Genomic DNA, 21,389 nt, shown 5'->3' on the forward strand with positions numbered 1-21,389 from the left:
TTTCTTTATTTCCATACATCCTTTGAATTAAAATACTAAAAAAAAAAAAATTAATTTTTACATGTAAGCTATTTTAAAATCCCTCACGAGACATCTGGTAGACATTCCAATCAATTCTGCTGATATTTTTATGTATTCCAGTATGATATTATTAAACCAAACCTTAATGTGCTTGCAACTACTTACTAAAAAACTTATCGATTTAATTAATATTTGCGAGACATTTACTTCTCCTGTCTTTAAAAAGCCTCAAACGGCGCATTGAAAATAAAACCACGTTAATAAGATGCCCAAAGAATTTATAATCTTTTATAAATATGTATAAATTAAAAGTAAAAAAACATATAATAAGTAATAAATGCTGTTTAAATACATTAACAATTAAATTCTTATTCTATTAAGTTCTGGACCCGGGGTGGGGAGTGTGGCGAGATGGTCTAAAGCTCTTTGAATTTCCTCTGGGATTGGTGGTGGGGTGGGTAAATGGGCACCGCGTGGTTGGAACCCATTCTCATCGGCTATGTATTGTAATTGAATTATCTGGAAATAATTATAAAATCTCATTATTAATGTACAAATTGTATTTAAATAACCTATAACTTTATTGGTGATTTTTAAACTTATTATTAACCAGATCTAATAGGCGATAAGAAATACATTTGTCAATATAACTATAGCTATATTATAATCTACTCCTAGTATACAATTTCAGAAAAAAAAAGTTCCTGAGAAAATATTAACTTTCATAATAATAGTATAAATAACTTGCGTGTGTTTACTTCGTGATATTACAATATAAAATTCAATTTCATTTATAACTACGTTAGAAGTAAGAATAATTTTATATGTATGATACTAAACTAACCTTAATTGACTCGAGATAAAAGTGTCATGTAATGTTGTAGCATATTTTTAACATTTTCTCACCCATAAGGAAGAAATTTTTTATCATTCTTAGATACACTAATATTCTACCAGTAAATTAATAGCAATAATTCAATACTACAACTTACTTGACCATCAGGCGCTGTGTATTGATACTGCCCCTGCGCAGACAGAGACTCTTGTTCAGGTATACCAGCATTTTTTATTACTCCCTCTTCTTCAGCTGCAATACCATTAGCAGTTTCATAACTGCGAAACAGAGTGGATTAAGAATAAAAAAATTGATGCTTTTGTATTTTACTGTGCGATTGATGTGATGTCAAATCTATTACTATTAAAATCGGTTTACTTAAATTCCTACTCTAAGGTTTGCCTGTTAAAAAACTTTAAGGACGACTATATGTTGTGCAAAGAGTACTTTTAAAGCACTTTGTTTCTATTATTTCTTGTGTACAACAGCATAAAATCTCCGTAGAAATTGTAAGCATCGCTCTTCTTTGCTTTATGGTATTTTACTATAAAACGATGTATTTTTTATTGATTGAATCCGCAACTGACCCTATATTACCAGTTTCATTTTTCTATACAAACGAACGGTTTTTATAAAAATCGTAGTAATGTTGACTGTCATTTTACGCAAAATAAATACCATAAAATTGCATTTGGCGCGCTCAAGCTTCTCTGAATAGTCGCATTACTACATGCAGAGCCTACAAGCTACCAACAAAGTGCTCACTAATTCTTGTGCACGCAAGCATCTTTGTATCCCATACCGAGATTTTGCCCAAACAGTGAGATTTCATCTACTGCGCAGGTTCCCACAACCCACTAAAGTCGGTGAAAAATAATATGTATTACATAAAAAGCGCAATGACTACGAATTGCTGCCTCATGAGTCATGGCTTAGTAACCACTAATGTTTTAATTTCTAGCACAGCATCCATATGGTGGACAATTTTTAGCTTCACTTAAAACTAGATTTCATAGACAACATTAGGAGTACTAATACTTACTTCCATCTATAAGAGCCATCGGGGTTTATTATCTGTTCTTGCCTTAATATGGGAATAGGTTCCGTTGTGTACACTTGCTGTTGATAATAAACATCTCTCACATCAGCCGCTACCACGCCAAGCACCAGTAATGTAAGTAACTGAAATCAAAACATCAAAGATAACATAATGGAATCCTTATTTATATATACAATCTAAATCTATGTATGTAATAAATAATGTATTAATATTATTATTAAGCCTTTTCTGACACCCAGTAATATATTAACACTTATTTAAGTAACATAAACTAACTTTATATAAATATAAAATAATGTATAAATAACCAACTATAATATTTTCCTACGAAGGCGTGGGCATAGTAACTTTCAGCCACGGGTTGAAAGCTATTATAAATAGGAGTTACAACCTTTTTTAGGTCTAGGCCTCAGATTGTATCTGTTTCGTGATCATTTGTCAATATAATAGGCAAGTAGGTGATCAGACTGACAGCCGCCGTCGACTTTTTGGGTCTAAGGCAAGCCTTACGATGTTTTCCTTCACCGTTCGAGCGAATATTAAATTACAGAAAGTCATTGGTGCACAGCCGGGGATCGAACCTACGATCTCAAGGATGAGTCGCAAGCTGAAGCCACTAGGCCAACACTGATCATTAGGAGAAAAATACTCAAGTAACCGGTCACCAATATATGTCAATCTCAAACTATTGTGAAGCAATGCGTAATATGAAAGCTCATTTATGAATATATTATCAAAAATGCAGTAAAAAATACTTACGAAGAACATCTTAAGTCCAGACGATCCTTACAAATGCAAGTAAAGAATGGTGCATTTCAGATCGCAGGGCGTATTTATATGAATTTTTTGTTGCAATTACCATGCCACGTATGCAAAATTCATATTTTATCGTCGGCAGTCAACAAAGGATAGGTTTTGAGGTGCGTCCCTTGAGAGCTGTTACGTGATGACAATATTCGAACCTGACTTGACACAGCTTTCTGAATTTTAAAGACATAGGATCTTCTAAATAAAATAATTATTCACAATGACTATTCAGAGTTAAAGATTAAAAAATATGTGTATTATTAAAATATATTTTTTACATTGAAAAGAGACATTTTACGGTTTAGAGAAAGGTAGAGCTTAATAGTAATTAAAAATTAGTTTTCTATTAATTTAAAATTAAAGGATTAATGTTAAGAAAATATATTTTGCAAGTATATAATAGTAATATACTTTACAAGTGTACTTTTAGCGATTAATAGCAAATATGTAAAACCATCTCTTATATAAAATAAATGCATATTTTTATTCGAAATTGTATGATATAGTATTTACTATAATAAATAAGCTTAAAAGGTTGTTGTAGTGGTGGTGCACTTGAATTCGTAAAACATGATTTTTATATGGTAATAACAGAAATTATTTTACGCTGTTTATTTTGCATTCTATGTAAAACATAAATATATTTTATCGTTTATACCTTATCAAACCAGTTGCAGTATGACACACTTCAACAAGGTTTAAAAGAAAATTTATACTACTGCTCATATCTTGCCTCATCAAACCTTCGGGTATCGCGTTTAAATTGATTTTTGACTTTTATTACTTGTCAGTCATATAAATCCTTATAATTGAAAGCTTATTATAATATACTCTTATTTATTAACAGTCGTAGTTAAGGTAATGCTTCCAGATTGGGAAATTAAATCAAAAGGACTGCGTATTTTAAAATCAAGAAGTGTTTAGTAAGTGTAATAAAAAAAGGGTGCGTGTATTATACTTATGTACGCGCGTAAAAAGTTATACTTCTTTGGCATCATTAAAAATAGTTTTTGATTGAATGCAAATAATTAATTACAATTAAATAATCAAACACTGGAAAAGGAGTCATTATAGTCAATAAAGTTCAGTTTACATTTGAAAAATTAAATAAATAAATATTTATTATTATTCTCTTACATTAAGTGTAACATAAATTCTATTATTATTCGAATGTTGTTTTTAAATTATGTCCAATGCCGTAGCATCTTCCGTGGGCAACTTCATTCTGTTAATTTTGTGTCACGGTGCGCTCGCATCGTAAAATTTCACAATCAATTTTTCATAACGCGCCTAAAGAAGTATAACTTAAAATATATCTTATAAGGATATCAATGTATCCAGAGAGAACAAACATATGAATGAAATTATGTCCTATGGAATAAAGTTTATGAAACGTATTATTAAAAATCATATAACACAAAATTCAATGTTACCACCATTTTATTTACATTTATACAATAATTTGTACATACTTTTTATTACGTATAATATATTATACTGTTTTCTTGATATTTTTAACATTGCGGTACGGATTGTAAGGGTTGTATCGGGCATCAAAAGGCCTTGCGGGATTGTATCTATTGAAGTTGTATGGGTTTTGATAGTTGTTAAAACCATTGTAACGTGGGTCGTAGTTATTGAAGCGATTGTGTCTAGGGTCGTAAATATTGTTGTATCCGTTGCCAAGCAACCCAGGAGCGACGCCGTTGCCTAGCAACGCTGGAGCGACGCCGTTGCCTAGCAACGCTGGAGCTACGCCTTTGCCATCAGCGGGAATGTGTACACCAGCTGGTCTAAAACCTGTATAAAAACGTAATTTATATATATTAAACAAAGAGGATTTTCATTATTTATTACATTTACCATAAAAAGCGACCGAGCGAGCGGTGTTGCCCTAGTGGCTTTAGCGTGCGACTCTGATCACTGAGGTCGTAGGTTCGATCCTCGGCTGTGCACCAATGGACTTTCTTTCGATGTGCGCATTTAACGTTCGCTCGAACCGTGAAGGAACACCTCGTGAAGAAACCGACATGTCTAAGATCCAAAAAGACGACGGCGTGTGTCAGGCACTGGAAGCTAATCACCTACCTGCCTATTTGATTTAAATATGATCATGAAACAGATTCAGAAATCTGAGGCCCAGTCCTAGAGGTTGTAGCGCCACTGATTTTATAAAACGCGAACACATAAATTACATACAATACTGTTTTTAAGGCTTTTCAGATGTCGTGATCAACGAGAAACTTATCATGTTTAGAACTCGCATTATGTAAACACTATTATAATAATTACCATTTTCATCGGCAACATAACTGACTTGAATGGGAATTCCCTCTGGAGATGTATAGGCATAACTGCCTTCAACAACCTGAAACAAAAAAATTGTAATCTTCGAACTCTAATAGAAATGCTTTCATTAGAGTCGTGTATTTGATTCTCATCAGAAAATTTTGACATATTTTTTTTTTTAATTCTATCTGCAATCAGCCTCATGGCTTTTATCAGATGACAACATCTAAGAATTACAATAATAATAAACCTCTTAAGGGTTTTGAAACACATTTTCATATTAGTGGTAATACCTTGTTTTGTAAATTGATGCAAAAACTTTTTTATACAGAACTTTAGACAGACGTTTGGCCACAATTCCACCAGATGTTAAATGAGATGTGGCCTATTGGAACACCTATCTAAACCCATATTAAACTGTCTATGGAAGATGGAAGGGGGCTAGGAGTTCCACTCTTTTGCTGTTTTTGAAGAAATTACGATCCACATCGTGCAGTGCGGCACCTCCAACTTGCTTCTATAGAAACAGTGTTTGAAACTAGGTGACCGAATCAGGTAGTTCAGCATTCTCCGGAGTGCAATTAATAGGTAAGGTTAAGGTTAAGGTTCATGGACTCATTTCCCGCACTTAGACTCATAATAGGTCCGTCGTGCGTAAAGTCCTGGCTAATTTAGCCTGCCTAGCTCCTTCCAGAAGCACAGAAGTCTCCTGGGCACTTCACAGGCTTCACGGAGCGACCTCACTGCTCCGAGGATTTCTGTACGTTGTTTAGCCACAGCCTCGCATTCCAGGACTACGTGGGTGACTGATTCCTCTGCGCTGAAACAGCCTCTGAACATGGCGCTGTCTGTCGCGCCTAGGACAAATTAATAGCTAATAATGCCTCTGATGTATGGGGTGTCTTACCTGTGTTCCTTGTGGTGATCCAGTGTTGTCAATATAGGCGTCTTTCAAAAATCCACTTTCTTGGGCTTGCTTTCCGTCTGCCGTAGCGAAACTAAAAATATTACAAATTTTGTATGAAGTGTAAAACGTCGTATAAAATAATTGTTCTTTGTAGTGTTTTAGTAATTTATTGTATCTAAAATATCTACACAATTATATATTTTAGAATACGTTTTGGAGTATTGGCGGTTTCTATCTAATCTAGAGATATATACTACTAACATTTTTCGTTCTTATATACATGTACGTATATTTTAGGTTTGTATATGTATATATAAATTATTTGTGCATTGTAAAATACATCATAAAACAAAGAGATATATAATACCAATTCAAGATAATCAACTTAGAATGATATCGTGATTTGAACAATAAGAATTTAAAAAAATGTTTAAAAGATTATACAATAAACATTTGAGTATTAAATCACCTGTATGCGTAACTTCCATCTGGACCACGGTTGTTGGAATAACTAATTATAGGTACATTTGGACTAGCTGGAGCATAAGGACTCCTGTAACCATTATATCCAGAATACGCTGGGTTACCAGCTAAATTGGGGTTCACAAATGCAGGTGATGTTGACACAGTTGGGACCGCTGGTACAGCCGCGGTAGTTGCTGGGTCACTTAAGACCACATGAAGACAGAGTCCGACACATACCGCTAATCGTAACATCTGAGAAAAAATGTTTTCCTTAATAATAGTTTCTAGCAATAATATAGTTTTTTTCCAGCCTAGTAGATAGTACCGGTGACCAGAGCTGGCACTTTTCTGGCTCAACGAATTAGTATCGCAATACAGCGAGGAAATGCTGCCAGCGTTAAAGGTACACTGCCACAGGGACCAAACTATTTAATATTTTTATTATTACGAAAATCGTAAATACTGTATACTTGATTGTAAATATGAGATATGTTTATCTATATTAATAAAATAACAATCAGTTAGTTTCTAGCTTCTTCCAAGACAGCAATCTCAAAGTTTGAAAGGGATGCTCTAAAAATGTTACATATGAGATTTGCTAAATTATGGACAGAAGATAGGAAGGCTGATTAAGCGACACTGGAAATTTTGCGAATTCCTAAACCTGAGATACTTGGGTCTAAGATTGCTCATTCAGCTGCAAATTAAGAATCGATTCTAAGCTAATTTTGATAACGTCGTCTACTTGTGTCAAAAGATCTGGGTGATTACAAAAGGAGCAGAATTATCGAAGACTTTACAGTTAATAAGAAGCATTTAATGTATACGTATATTTCTTTTTTGACATTCATAAGTGTACATTGTGCTACATGAACAAATGATTTTGACTTTTGACTATTGACTTTAAACATAGTCTGGAGTGCTAAGCCACGGGCTATATATATTTATTTATTTATGCTTATTCACAAACATACACATAACAAAATTTTTTTTTATTTTTAAATATACCAATTTCACGTAAATAAATCGGGGAATAGAAAGTCTATAATCCATCCTATCTTGTAATTATCAAGCTAAATAGGTATATGGATAATATGGCAAAATAAATGAAAATTAATTAATTTGTTTATTCTTTGTAAAATTGATTGTAAAGTTATTTTATTATTATCGTTAATAATTATTAATTTAATAAAGTTTTCTTTTACATTAAGGATATACTTATTAGGGGATTATAAAAACCTCACAGAAAAATATGTCTGAATTAATTGATTAAACGCAATGAAGCGAAACTGATACCGAATGTTAAACGTACTACACATTACTACAAACATTGTTCAACCCTATTTTGACCCAATTAATTTTAATCAAACCTACTTTACTAATTAAAACAGGATATATTAAAATTCAAACACGCAAAAAGCAAAAATAATTATAACAAAAACTTTAAACAATATTCATACCTTAAGATTTTTGGAGCACTTGTTCTTGTTGTTTCGGCTTTGTTAATGCAACTCTTTGCTACAAATAATCTTTTTATATCAGCAGGGTTACATTTTTTGCTATTTCGTTACTCGAACGTTACAATCAGCCGAACAGTCAAATTTAGATCAATTTTGGGTAATTTTTATACACAATTATTAATTATGCTTTATGTTAAATTGTTGTTATCCTGAAATGATTTTATAATAATTGAGTACACTTTTAAAAAAAGGTATACAACCATACTCAGAATCGTTTGTAACTAATGGTTACTTATATATGTTTTGTTAATGGGTACTTAAGCCAGTAAGGTAATAACTAAAAAGACTAAAAAGCTATGCTTTCATAGTCTCACTAATCGGGCATTAAATTTTGTAGATTAATTATGCTAAAGATAAGCAAATACTATTATTATAAAGCGTTTATAACTGAAAGCTAAATACATAAATATTGAATTTAATTCAATAAAAATACTTTTCCATTAAGCAATCAGCGTTTTCTGTAACACATTGGCCCCTTACAATTTCTTTCAGTTCTATATATATGTATTTAATTTTGATTATAATTCTACTATTATAAATGGCTTAAATTTTAACATTTGAGGCTTGTGAAATGGCTTTCATTGTTAATTACTTACAATATTCCTAAATAATTAAACATATGGGACTGATGGTATGTATAAGATGGCACACCAATTCAACTCAACAGTAAGTAAAGAAACGTAAAACAGAATAGATCAATTTACGTATATGATTCACAGATCTTATTTTATTTAAGAAAGGAGTGCCTGCTAAGTATTATCAGTTATCCTAAGCCCTAATACATGTATTACTCTTTAACTATAATATAGTACATACTAGCACATCGCTGGCCATGCTGCTGGTCTTTCGAATACACGAAGAGCAGGAAGCAAACGTGGCTCTGACAAAAGTTTCATTACCCAAGTCACTGACACACCCCGAACACAGAATGTACGTGGAGGATCCATGCGAAGGGATAGTGCAACTTTAAATACAAATAAATATGATACAGTTATGCAGCCTGCGACAACAGGTTGGTCGCCCCATGAAATATAATTCCAGCAGAATAAAAGAACATACATGGACATACAATAGTCCCTTTCATGTTCGGGTAGAGGTTAAAGACTCGCCTATAAATATTATGACGATATTTTCGGAGTAGTTGTCGCCCGGGCCCGGCGGGAGACGCCAACCCTTTAAGGCAATAATGTCCCTTTTTAAGAAAGGGGAGATTTTGACACTCCCCTGCTGCTTGGCCACTCGGTCACATATCTGCCTGATTGCGTGTCTGATAGGCTAGGATGTAGGGGTCCCTGTTTAAAAAAAAAAAGAGGTTAAAGTAAAATATTGAAAAAAAAAGCTATCTTGTAAGTGAAGAACGAAGAAGAACAATGGAGGTAACCATAAAGTGCAGAGTTGGCTTAGTGGCTTCAGCGTGCGACTCTCGTCCCTGAGGTCATAGGTTCGATCCCCGGCTGTGCCACTGGACTTTCTTTCATTAACATTCGCTCGAACGGTGAAGGAAATCATCGTGAGCAAACCGGCTTGCTTTACCCATTAAGTGGATGGCGTCAGGCACAGGAGGCTGATCACCTACTTGCGTATTACATTGAAAATTAGTCATTAAACAGATACAAGAAATCTGAGGCCCAGACCTAAATATATTGTAAAGCCCCTGTTTTTTAAAGCGTAATTCGTAAAGCGCATTACAAGAGGGCTATTGGTATTTAGTTCGTACCAGTTCCATTGTGTCTCAAAATAATTATGATATAATTGTCAAAACTTTATTAACATCACAAACATACGGACCAATTATGAGTCTAAGAGCGGAAACTGAGTCGACCAACCTATATTACCTATATAACATTACAAACATTACCACGAAAACAGCTTATATAAAAGTTGCGGAATATGAATGAGTGGTCTTACTGAAAAAAATTGCGTCTAGATAATCCAAAAATAAATTTCCTAAAAGGAAAATAAATATATAGTAGAATAAAGAATAAAAACAAAACTGTGTTTAACTAGTGATTATTAAACCGCACCAAAACAATGGAGATCTAAAAAAGTCATTATTAATTTAATAGATGTAAAAAAATCACATTAATCTGGCATTTGAACATAGATACAAATCTAATTGTCAATTAAAGCCCACGATTACATCAGCGATCTTAATTCTTACACAGTGCCTACTTGTTGGAATATATAACCGAAATTAACATCGCTTTGTAATTGAGTTTTTATTAACCTATAAACACACAAACCACAATTTGTTTTTTTTTTATAGAACAGGGGGCAAACGGCAGGAGGCTCATCTGATGTTAAGTTGCACATTGGCTTGAAGGGCCCTAAGTCAAATTGGTTTGGAAATACTTGTGTGGAAATGCAGTGTTCACGAGATTTATTGGTTGCATTTTTAATTTAATGGCAGGCAACACTAGTCACATGTGAAGTGATAGTTTTCGAATATCGGAATGTTTATTTAAATGTTATAACAGATGATTGTCTTCCATTATAAAAACGTACTTCTTATCTAGACACGGACAGTGAAACATCATTATACATACATAAAGTATTGTAAATGTGTAGTATTTAAGTAATATATATTAACCATGAAGTCAGTGTGTTAAAGTCAGCCACCTCCAGAGCCCAGTCCCCTCAAATGGAACCGTCAAACAATATAGCTACAAAATAACTTTTGCTGCAAGGATATTTATATATTGTTTATAAAAGAAAAAATATCAAATCGTTATTTTATAAAATTATGTCGGTTATCTTAACATTTGCTATTTTTTTACCTCAGGCGTTTATGGTGAATGTGGTAAATCACAAAACAGATTTTTTTTTTTTACTTATGTTCAAAATTCAAAAAATCATTTATTCACGTAGGTAACACAATGTACACTTGTGATTCGTCATTAAAGAAATAAATATTAATGCTTCTAATTTTACATTTACTGCCAGTTCTCAAATCAAGGGCGTAGAACGGAAGAGAAGAACTGGCAATAAACTCTCCGCCACTCTTTTTAATCGCCATGTTTTTTTTTTTTTTTTTACACAACGTTTGTAAGGAGCTGCAACCATTACACCATGTTCCACATGACATTTTAAGTAATTAATAATAATAACATAAATAAAAACAAAGACTTGTCCCCCTATCAGCAGGAGGCATGGTGAAATAGGAGCACGCACTTACATTCTCGTGGGAACAACACGCAAACACATTATGTAACTTTAAGGTTAAGGTTTATGACATTTTCCTGTGAATAATTGTAATATAGAGGGAGGGTAAAACTTGCTGAGTTTCTTGCCCGTTCTTCTCAGAACAAGGCCTCCTGGTAGTTTTGCGAACGGATGGCGTAGTCTTGCTCTTTCGCGAATTTTGTAAACGTTTTTGACATTCATAAGCATGCCAAGCAATAAACGTATTTTGATTTTATTTTTACGGTATGCCTAGAACCCAATTTTTTTAATTACACTTTTTACTACCTAATAATATACAACAAGATTACATCTATGCTAGATGCAAGATTTATTTTATAAAAAGTTTTACCGACGTCCGATACGTCGGTAAAGGCGGAAACATTCTACCAAAACGCGACGCCACACCACGCCATCCGACGCATGTCAGTACTTATCAATCCCATATATTTAATATGGTCAGATGCACATAGACAACACGCCATGTGATCACACGCGGTAACATCCAATCGATTTGGATCGGCGTGTTGTGGATGTTGTGATGATGACGTCATACGTCAATGCTTTCGAGTTTTTGACACGAATGTCAATTTATATACTTAGATATTTTTGGATTTATTTGGCGAAATGAACAACGAACAATTAATTGAGTTGGTGAAACAATATTCTGTTTTATATGACATGAGATTGACCTCAATACAAGGACAAAAACAGGGAGTTAGGATGTTGTTAGTTTAATACAAATAACCTGCTAATCAATTCAGTTTATTAGAAAAATACAGGGTGGGCCAGAAAGATTTGCGAATTTGAAAAAAATATAATAAAAAACCTAAATACAATACACATTTTTTTTTATTTCAATTAAAATAGACATCTGGGAAATTTATTTCTTAAAAATAACATCATCCAGGTGTGCACCATTGCGCTGCAAACATTCCTCGAATCTGAACCTCAAATTGGTAAAAATTTGCTGGCACATTGCGCGGGGAATAAATCAGCTAAATGACTTTTGAATTTGCAAGCGTGTCGTGGTGTCGCGTGTTGGTAATGTGCACGATGGACATCGGGTGTCGACACGACACGTCGCGTCGCGTTTTAGTAGTATGTTTCCGCCTTTAAGGCGGACGTTTTTGACATACAGGAGTCATACTTAGCTAAGTCATGTGTTTGGTAATGTTTATAATAGCTCAAGATTAAATGAATGAAAAACGTTAATATAGGCAGTCCGCCTGATTAGTTAATTATAATTTCCGTCCTATAACTCTAAGTAGCTAAGAAAGAGATATATGAATAATAGAAAAAGTGAAGTCCTACATAAAGAAGTCTTCAATAAGCTGTAAATAAATATTACGATCTGTTCGTAATATTTAATTACAGCTTGTATATGGCCAAATTATAACTAAAAATATTATACTATTAAGTCATTCTTATAAAATTAACAGACAACCATCTATTAATCTTTTCTAAATATATTTTTAAATTATCATCGAAATCAATCGAAAAACTATTAAGCTGGAAGAGTAAGCGGGGAATGGTAGCTTGTTGACGCTGCACAATGCGAGTCGAATACACAGAAAAAAGGTTTGGCAGCGGTGATAATTGTCTGGAACGTTCAGTCTCAATCTCTCCCAGCAAGTATTCCTTTTCGTTTCGTTATGAATTATGCTTAAGCGAAATATGAATCATACCCTTAAACCCCCATCTAGAAGTAAGTAGGGTAGAGGTAAGGAATGAAGTTGTACCTTCTTTTATATAAGGAACTTCTTAAAAGGGTAGGGTAATCCCTATAATACTTTTCATGAGGCAACCATATGACGCAGCTGGTTTCGAGATTTGATCTTACTAATATAGTATGCAATACATTTTATCAAGAACTAGCTATTGCCTGAGCTGTGTTCTTTCACGTACAGACAGAAAGAAGTGACCCTAAACTTTTAACTCAAAACTCAAACTCAAAATATCGTTATTCAAGTGGCTAACCAAGTACACTTATGAATTGTCAAGTTAAATTAATTGTAAATTTACATTTACTACCAGTTCGCAAGTCAAGGGCGTAGAGCGGGTAAGAAGAACTGGCAAGAAACTTTCCGCCACTCTTTTTAATCGCCAAGTATTGTCATACAAATTGTTTGAACTGGAGCAAATCAATCCCAAGGATAAGGATCATTTAAGTATTCCTCAAATTTATAAAACGCTTTATTGATTAATTTCCGTTGAACGAGTGCTTTGAATTTATTTAGTGATAATACTTTAATTTCGCTTGGGAGTTTGTAGTAAAAACGAATACAATTTCCATATAAAGAGTGGTTTATCTTTTGGAGCCTGGTTGGTCGTACACTCAAATAAACGAATGAATGTCAAAAAATATTAAACATCTCAAAATTTACATTTTGCGCGCTTAACTAGCCGGAAACTCTCAGCCACTCGTTTTATTCGCACTTTATTTGTTTACTATGTAAAGTCAAGCTTGGAACCTTACTTTGAAGATCGAGAACAATGTTGGCCTAGTGGCTAGGCATGCAACTTTGCATTCGTGATAATAATATCAATAATATCTTCCTGGCAATATGATCATAAAACGCAAAAAAAGATAGAGAAATGTAAGGCCGCGACAAAAGGTTGCGGCGCTACTGTCGTTTTAAAACAGCAAAACTTACTATTCAAGCAAGAATTCGTCAAATAATGCTTCATATAAAAGGATTTTAGTATATTATAAATTCCTATTATAGTAGTGCATTGGTGCACAGCCGGGGATCAAACCTACCTGAGATGAGAGTCGCACGCTGAAGCCACTAGGCCAACACTAAATAAATAAAAAGATTTTAGTATATTATAAATTCCTATCGTAGTAACAGACAAAAAATTTCATTTGTAATCTATGTCAATATTAACCAGATAAATAAAATCCTCAATATATTATGATAATTAGTGTCTGAAGGTTAGAAAAAATACGTTGACCTTTCACCTTCCTATATAGTGTTAATATTTAGATATCTCATATATGTTTGAGCAATTAAATATTTGGTCGCCGTAACATTTGCGTCATACTTATTACTAATGATGATCCTATTTTGCTATTTATATAACCTAGTCTGGTGGTTAAGCGCACAGGTCTCAACCTGGGTAAGTTCAAATCGGTTTTTGTAATAATAATAATAATGTTTGTATTGCAAGAATGTGGTACAAAAATGTGTAAGGTGGTACAATCGTAAGTTCGCATATTCTGCCTCACATAATGGCGCGCAAATTTGTCTTTAAAGGAATTTTAAATTTTACATTATTAGTCAAATTAATTCGTCAATTCTTATATTATTTGTATCGTACATATCATATCATACTATTAAATTTATATCACGCAAATAATCGTTTATTGAATAGTAAATTTTTTCCAAAAGTAATACTCCAAGTCGCTTTTTAAAGACTCTAGTCGGAAGATCTTTTAATTATTTTGGATTTGGTTTGTATGGAGATCGTAGCGTAGCTCCTGAATGGGCGTTTAGTTATGAGGCTCTATGTTGTGCATGGGCATGTGTTTTTGGTGTGTGCGACGATGGCTAACATTTGGTTTGCGCTTCTAATTATTTACTAAAAAAAATATAAAAAAAAAAATATATATAATAATTATCTAACTTAACTAATGTAATGTGACGTAACTCATATCTTAGATAAAAAAATTGAGTGAGGTACAGACGAATGACCAGTTCTTGTCTATAAGAATTCAGAAGGCCCAAATCAAAGATTACTGCGTTATATGAAATATCAAATCTATATAGAATTTATTAAAGATACTTCTGTAAGTACTGTGCTAATTAAACGTGTTTATATAATAGATATATAAAGTCAAAGGTAAAAAAAAAGTCTAAGTCTAAGGGTCTGTTTCACAATGTATGGATAAAGTACCAAATAGCTATGCAACACATAAATTATTTGGAAGATTAATTGTGCTATTTGACACTTCATCGGACTCATAACTTATGACGGACTTTATGTGACGAATAGCGCAATCTAACAGTCGTGAAACGCAACAATAGTGTTTATCCTACCAATAAGTAATAAATAGCTAATTTGGAACTTATGTAGAACTTATCCGTACATTCTGAATCAGCCTTGTATCTTCCTTGTTTTTTATAGCTACTAGTTTGTTTGTCGTTCTCCTAATTTATAAATTTTGTGCTGTCATGTTTTGTCTTGTTTTTGTGTTATATTTTTTATCATTGAAGCTTTTTATGGATATGTTTATTTTATGTTTTACTTTTATTTTATTTTTACTGTATACAGATGTATCCGTTTAGTTTCCTTAATAAATAAACACGCGAATGCGATTTCTTCATTTCTGATGTAACACACTACCGTCTTTGTCAAGGCTTATCGCCTGAAGTGTTTGTGTTAAATAGATCTCACTACACGTGATAGCAGATGTCAAAGGATGGTTTACGACTGGTTTATTACTCAGAATGTCACCACTTTCAGATGTAAAGTAATAATCAAACAAATATTTAGACAATTCAACGTATAATTCCTATTCAAATGTAAATCAACAGTAAAAATGTACAAAATATGGCAGTAGGCAGGGTTATACCGATTTATCAGTCAGCTTATCTCCTTGATACTGCTTTAGGGATGGAATCTCCTTCAGGGTGGAATCCGAACTCGTCAGCGGTGTAGTTGATGGTCTCTGACGTACCGTCTGATTTGATGTAAGAGAAGGTTCCACGGACCGTGACGACTTGGTGTGGTTTGTTGTCCTCATCAAGAACGTCCTTCAATGAACCGGTCTCAGAACGGGAGGAGCCATCGGAAGTTTCGAAGCTGGAAATGCCAAAATTTTTGAGTTAGATCAAAGCGTTTCATTACTTAAATAAACATTCACTAAACAACACGAAGATTTAAAGTATCTTTGACGTTTCAACTTTCAAGTGCTTTTTAGCTCGTTTGTATCCGTTAAATTAATGTGTATTTAAAAAAAAATAGCAAACATAACCGAATTAAATGTCACAATTTGATATATTGATAATTTTATAAGATTACTAGCTGACCTGGCAAACGTAATTTTGCCATGTATATCATTTATAATAAAAAATAGGGGTTGACAGTAGAGAGGTAAAAATTACGGGTTGTATGTATTTTTCATAAAAAAAATCTAAAAATAAAAAAATAATAGTTTAGGGGTGGACTACCCTTAACATTTAGGGGGATGAAAAATAGATGCTGTTCGATTCTCAGACATACCCAATATGCACACAAAATTTCATGAGAATCGGTCAAGCCGTTTCGGAGAAGTTTAACTACAAACACCGCGACACGAGAATTTTATATATTAGATTAATTAAATCCATTACAAAGAATTATTCAAGTACTACGTGAATAAAATGTGTTTGTTCACGTAGTACTTGTACAAAATCTACATCAATGGACTGATTTTAATGAATTTTTATATTCCTTTTCTATTTTTCATTTAACTTTGGTAAAAATAATAGAAAATTCTTTACCCGAAGTTGTATCCACCTTCGGGATTAGTTTGGAAATCAGAGCGAAGGATCTGTACTTGTTCGTTTGGCACGGGAACAACGGCGGCGGCGGCGACGGCCACGAAGGCAAGGGCGACAATGATCTGAAAAAAAATATGATTAAAATAAATCAAAATCGCAGTAGTAAATATATTAGTGAATAATATTCGCTACCTACCAATTTCATGGTTAACTGATTTGGTTTCGTAGCTGATGAGCGACTGATGCCGAAACGATCGGAGCAAAATCTTTTATACATTTCTCCCAGGTACATCTTCTAACGTCAACGGCGCATCTCCCTGGACCGCTGCGTCCGTGTGTGTACGCGTACGTGTGTGCGTATACTTGTGTGCGTACGTGGTTTAGTTTGCATGTGTGACAATCACTCAGTGATTTGAACTTTGAATTCGAAGGCTTTTATTTATGATTGTTTACTTTACAATTCGTTACCAAATTTGTCATCTATTGGGCGTCGATTGGTCAAGGTAATCTTTTCCTCTTCGGACATTTTTATATTTATTGTAATTTAAGCGAGGAAATGCTGCCAGCGTTTAAGGTACACTGCCACAGGGACCAAACTTTTTAAATTTGTTTTGATTTTAATTATTTATATTATTACTTTGTAGGTTAAGAAAATTGTAAATACTGTATACTTGATTGTAAATAAACAATATTTATTTGTTTGCAGTAATAAAATCAAACAATATTTTTTTTTATTTAATAAATATATTAATTTATGTTTCAAAAAAAATTAAGCTTTTAAACTTAATAATAAATAATCTAAGCAGATATAAATAGAACAGATGGCGTTTCGCTTTCGTAATGGTAGGCTGTGTTAAATGTATTAAGTATATGCTAAAATAAGTATCATGAGAGTTTTACATATGTATATTTGTATCTAATTCTGTTTCTTTCTATTCTTAGAATTATTTATTCACATTTTGATCATACTATTTCTAAAATCTATAAGAAATCTCTTTATTTAATTGACATTGTTACGAAATATCACGACAATTACGTATAAAAAACGTATTCAAAGACATAAATAAAAGAGTAATTAAAATATCAATTCACAATTTTTTATTTTAACAAGTCACTACCTGTTCAGCAAATACAAGTTTTATAGGTCATATGCAGGTACCATCCTTAGTGACCTGGTGTATGATACTAATAATTGTTTATCGTCTCGATTCAATAATTTAGTATAAAAAGAATTCTTGAATCCTTTACTAACATGATTATTTGTGGTAAAGTTTTTTATTATCATAGACAGTAAACTGTTTAGACAAATTATCGGTATTTCTTTTAAATAAAGTTTGTTAACGCTATGTTATAATACCTTCATGGTGGCTGTACACACTCGGCGAGAGCCTCTCGCCGAGAGTCTCGACCGAGAGGACCGAGAGAAGAGCGCAGCCTGTACACACTCGTTACGTTATTTGTATTTAAAACACCGTTAATAATGGACGTGGAAACCGCTGCTGCTGTTTGTCTTTGTGCAATAAGTTATTATAATTTTCTTCACGTTTACCATAAAAAAAAATTACGAAGCCATGGCGAAGAAGAAGATGGTGGATGGTTACTATGCACCGCAACAGAAATAGGTAATTAGGTTCATAAAGTTACGTCCACGGTACGTAGCCATGAGTGAATCTCGCTTTTTCTTTAGTTCCTCAATTGGGATATCCATCGGCCGGCTTATTCGCATCCAAGCATCATGTAGAGATTGTTTATTTTTGTGTCCTACATCCTTCGGATTCTATAACAACGATTCCCTTTGGTAACACTCCAAAAACTCTAATTCGCGTTCGTTAGACTACATTGTGCGATACGTCCTGTCACAACCACAGTCATCGAGCAAGTGATTGAACGAGTGTGTACAGGTCGCTCTCGTTTTACTCGCGAGACCCTTTGACTCGTGCGCAAAAAACCGACAGGCGACCGAGAGAGGCGAGACCGACTGCGAGGAAGCGAGGCGAGACGAGAGCTCTACTGTACACTCTCGCCCTCGGCCTGTCTCGGGGTGTCTCGCCGAGTGTGTACAGCTACCATTAAGCTTAACAAATTCGAGGACTTAAATACTTTATAAAAAAATTGACCAAGTGACCAATTCAAAATCTTTGTAATTGAATAAGACCTATTTTGCTGTCAGGTGTATCTGTTTAGTGTCCTTAATAAATAAATAAACACGCGAACTTAATGCGATTTCTTCATTCCTGATGATCGACACTCTCGTCTTTGTCAAGGCTTATCGCCTCAAGTGTTTGTGTTAAATAGATCTCACTACACGTTATAGCAGATCTCAGACGATGGTTTACGACTGGTTTATTACTCAGAATGTCACCACTTTCAGATATAAAGTAATAATCAAACAAATATTTAGACAATTCAACGTATAATTCCTATTCAAATGTAAATCAACAGTAAAAATGTACAAAATATGGCAGTAGGCAGGGTTATGCCGATTTATCAGTTAGCTTATCTCCTTGATACTGCTTTAGGGATGGAATTTCCTTCAGCGCGGAATCCGAACTCGTCAGCGGTGTAGGTGACGGTCACTGGTGTACCGTCTGCGTTGATGTAAGAGAAGGTTCCACGGACCGTGACGACTTGGTGTGGTTTGTTGTCCTCATCAAGAACCTCCTTCAATGAACCGGTCTCAGCACGGGAGGAGCCATCGGAAGTTTCGAAGCTGGAAATGTCAACATTTTTGAGTTATGACTATCAAATCGTTTTATTACTGAAATAAACAGTCACTAAACAACACGAAAATTTAAAGTATCAACTTTCAAATGCTTTTCAACTCCTTTGTATCCTTTAAATTAATGTGTATTTTAAAAAAAATAGCAAACATAACCGAATTAAATGTCACAATTTGATATATTGATAATTTTATAATTAAATCCATTACAAAGAATTGTTCAAGTACTACGTGAATGTGTTTATTCACGTAGTACTTGTACAAAATCTACATCAATGGACTGATTTTAATGAATTTTTATATTCCTTTTCTATTTTTCATTTAACTTTGGTAAAAATAATAGAAAATTCTTTACCCGAAGTTGTATCCACCTTCGGGATCAGATTGGAAATCAGAGCGAAGGATCTGTACTTGTTCGCTTGGCACGGGAACAACGGCGGCGGCGGCGACGGCCACAAAGGCAAGGGCGACAATGATCTGAAAAAAAATATGATTAAAATAAATCAAAATCGCAGTAGTAAATATATTAGTGAATAATATTCGCTACTTACCAATTTCATGGTTAATTGATAGCTGATGAGCGACTGATGCCGAAACGATCGGAGCAAAATCTTTTATACATTTCTCCCAGGTACATCTTCTAACGTAATGTCAACGGCGCATCTCCCTGGACCGCTGCGTCCGTGTGTGTACGCGTACGTGTGCGCGTATACTTGTGTGCGTACGTAGTTTAGTTTGCATGTGTGACAATCACTCAGTGATTTGAACTTTGAATTCGAAGGCTTTTATTTATGATTGTTTACTTTACAATTCGTTACCAAATTTGTCATCTATTGGGCGTCGATTGGTCAAGGTAATCTTTTCCTCTTCGGACATTTTTATATTTATTGTAATTTAAGCGAGGAAATGCTGCCAGCGTTAAAGGTACACTGCCACAGGGACCAAACTTTTTAAATTTGTTTTGATTTTGATTTTTATTATTTATATTATTACTTTGTAGGTTAAGAAAATTGTAAATACTGTATCTTGACTGTAAATATGTAAACAATATTTTTTTTTATTTAATAAATATATTAATTTATGTTTAAAAAAAAAATTAAGCTATTAAGATTAATAATAAATAATCAAAGCAGATATAAATAGAACAGATGGCGTTTCGCTTTCGTAATGGTAGGCTGTGTTAGATGTATTAAGTATATGCTAAAATAAGTATCATGAGAGTTTTACATGTGTATATTTGTATCTAATTCTGTTTCTTTCTATTCTTAGAATTATTTATTCACATTTTTATCATACTATTTCTAAAATCTATAAGAAATCTCTTTATTTAATTGACATTGTTACGAAATATCACGATAATTACGTATAAAAAACGTATTCAAAGACATAAATAAAAGAGTAATATCAATTCACAATTTTTTATTTAACAAGTCACTACCTGTTCAGCAAATACAAGTTTTATAGGTCATATGCAGGTACCATCCTTAGTGACCTGGTTTATGATAGTAATAATTGTTTATCTTCTCGATTCAATAATTTATTATAAAAATAATTTTTGAATCTTTTATTAACGTGATTATTTGTGGATAAAGTTTATTATCATAGACATTAAAGTGTTAAGACAAATTATCGGTATTTCTTTTAAATAAAGTTTGTCAACGTTACGTTATAATACCTTTATACTTAACAATTACTTCGGGGACTTTATAAAAAAATTGACCAAGTGACCAATTCAAAATCTTTGTACTTGAAAAAGACCTATTTTGCTGTCAGGTATGGACTTCAAAAATGGGCAATGTGAATGATTTACGTTTTATCTTTTTTTAATAAAAAAATCTCATGTGAAAGACATGTATCTTCTAAATATATAAAAAGAAAATGGTGTTCGTTTGAGGCTCTTTCACACTTAAACCACTGATCGTATCGTACATGAAACTACCACTATTCGATGCGAAATTTTTCCTAGATGGTTTATGGCTATTTATTTATTAAATTCCAACGTTCCTTCATTTTTTTATTGCTGTTTTACTTTTATGAAAATTTATCCATACGGACTTCACCGCGGAAACAACTCTAAACGTCAACATCTGTTAAAAA

At 33.4% G+C, this 21,389-nt stretch overlaps 4 protein-coding genes across 4 annotated transcripts; all 4 read right to left on the minus strand.

Moving 5' to 3' along the window:
• Nucleotides 1–330: 330 nt before the first annotated feature.
• LOC125055815 (endocuticle structural glycoprotein SgAbd-4-like) lies at nucleotides 331–2,795 on the minus strand. The gene is made up of 4 exons (XM_047658433.1): nucleotides 2,676–2,795; nucleotides 1,899–2,038; nucleotides 1,014–1,134; nucleotides 331–540 (listed from the first exon to the last, which is right to left on the minus strand). Exons 1-4 carry the CDS (start codon nucleotides 2,682–2,684, stop codon nucleotides 382–384), a joined length of 429 nt encoding a protein of 142 aa, XP_047514389.1. The 5' UTR covers nucleotides 2,685–2,795; the 3' UTR covers nucleotides 331–381.
• Nucleotides 2,796–4,147: 1,352 nt separating this feature from the next.
• Nucleotides 4,148–7,884, minus strand: LOC125055813 (endocuticle structural glycoprotein SgAbd-1-like). The gene is made up of 5 exons (XM_047658431.1): nucleotides 7,845–7,884; nucleotides 6,389–6,636; nucleotides 5,920–6,010; nucleotides 5,016–5,091; nucleotides 4,148–4,523 (listed from the first exon to the last, which is right to left on the minus strand). Exons 2-5 carry the CDS (start codon nucleotides 6,634–6,636, stop codon nucleotides 4,216–4,218), a joined length of 723 nt encoding a protein of 240 aa, XP_047514387.1. The 5' UTR covers nucleotides 7,845–7,884; the 3' UTR covers nucleotides 4,148–4,215.
• Nucleotides 7,885–15,579: 7,695 nt separating this feature from the next.
• Nucleotides 15,580–16,905, minus strand: LOC125055814 (larval cuticle protein 1-like). Its single transcript, XM_047658432.1, has 3 exons — nucleotides 16,770–16,905; nucleotides 16,574–16,695; nucleotides 15,580–15,893 (listed from the first exon to the last, which is right to left on the minus strand). Exons 1-3 carry the CDS (start codon nucleotides 16,863–16,865, stop codon nucleotides 15,680–15,682), a joined length of 432 nt encoding a protein of 143 aa, XP_047514388.1. The 5' UTR covers nucleotides 16,866–16,905; the 3' UTR covers nucleotides 15,580–15,679.
• Nucleotides 16,906–18,969: 2,064 nt separating this feature from the next.
• Nucleotides 18,970–19,977, minus strand: LOC125055817 (larval cuticle protein 1-like). The gene is made up of 3 exons (XM_047658436.1): nucleotides 19,844–19,977; nucleotides 19,648–19,769; nucleotides 18,970–19,283 (listed from the first exon to the last, which is right to left on the minus strand). Exons 1-3 carry the CDS (start codon nucleotides 19,850–19,852, stop codon nucleotides 19,070–19,072), a joined length of 345 nt encoding a protein of 114 aa, XP_047514392.1. The 5' UTR covers nucleotides 19,853–19,977; the 3' UTR covers nucleotides 18,970–19,069.
• Nucleotides 19,978–21,389: the final 1,412 nt, after the last annotated feature.

This window comes from Pieris napi, chromosome 14 (genome assembly GCF_905475465.1).
Source record: "Pieris napi chromosome 14, ilPieNapi1.2, whole genome shotgun sequence".
In the NCBI taxonomy this organism is placed as follows: domain Eukaryota; kingdom Metazoa; phylum Arthropoda; class Insecta; order Lepidoptera; family Pieridae; genus Pieris; species Pieris napi.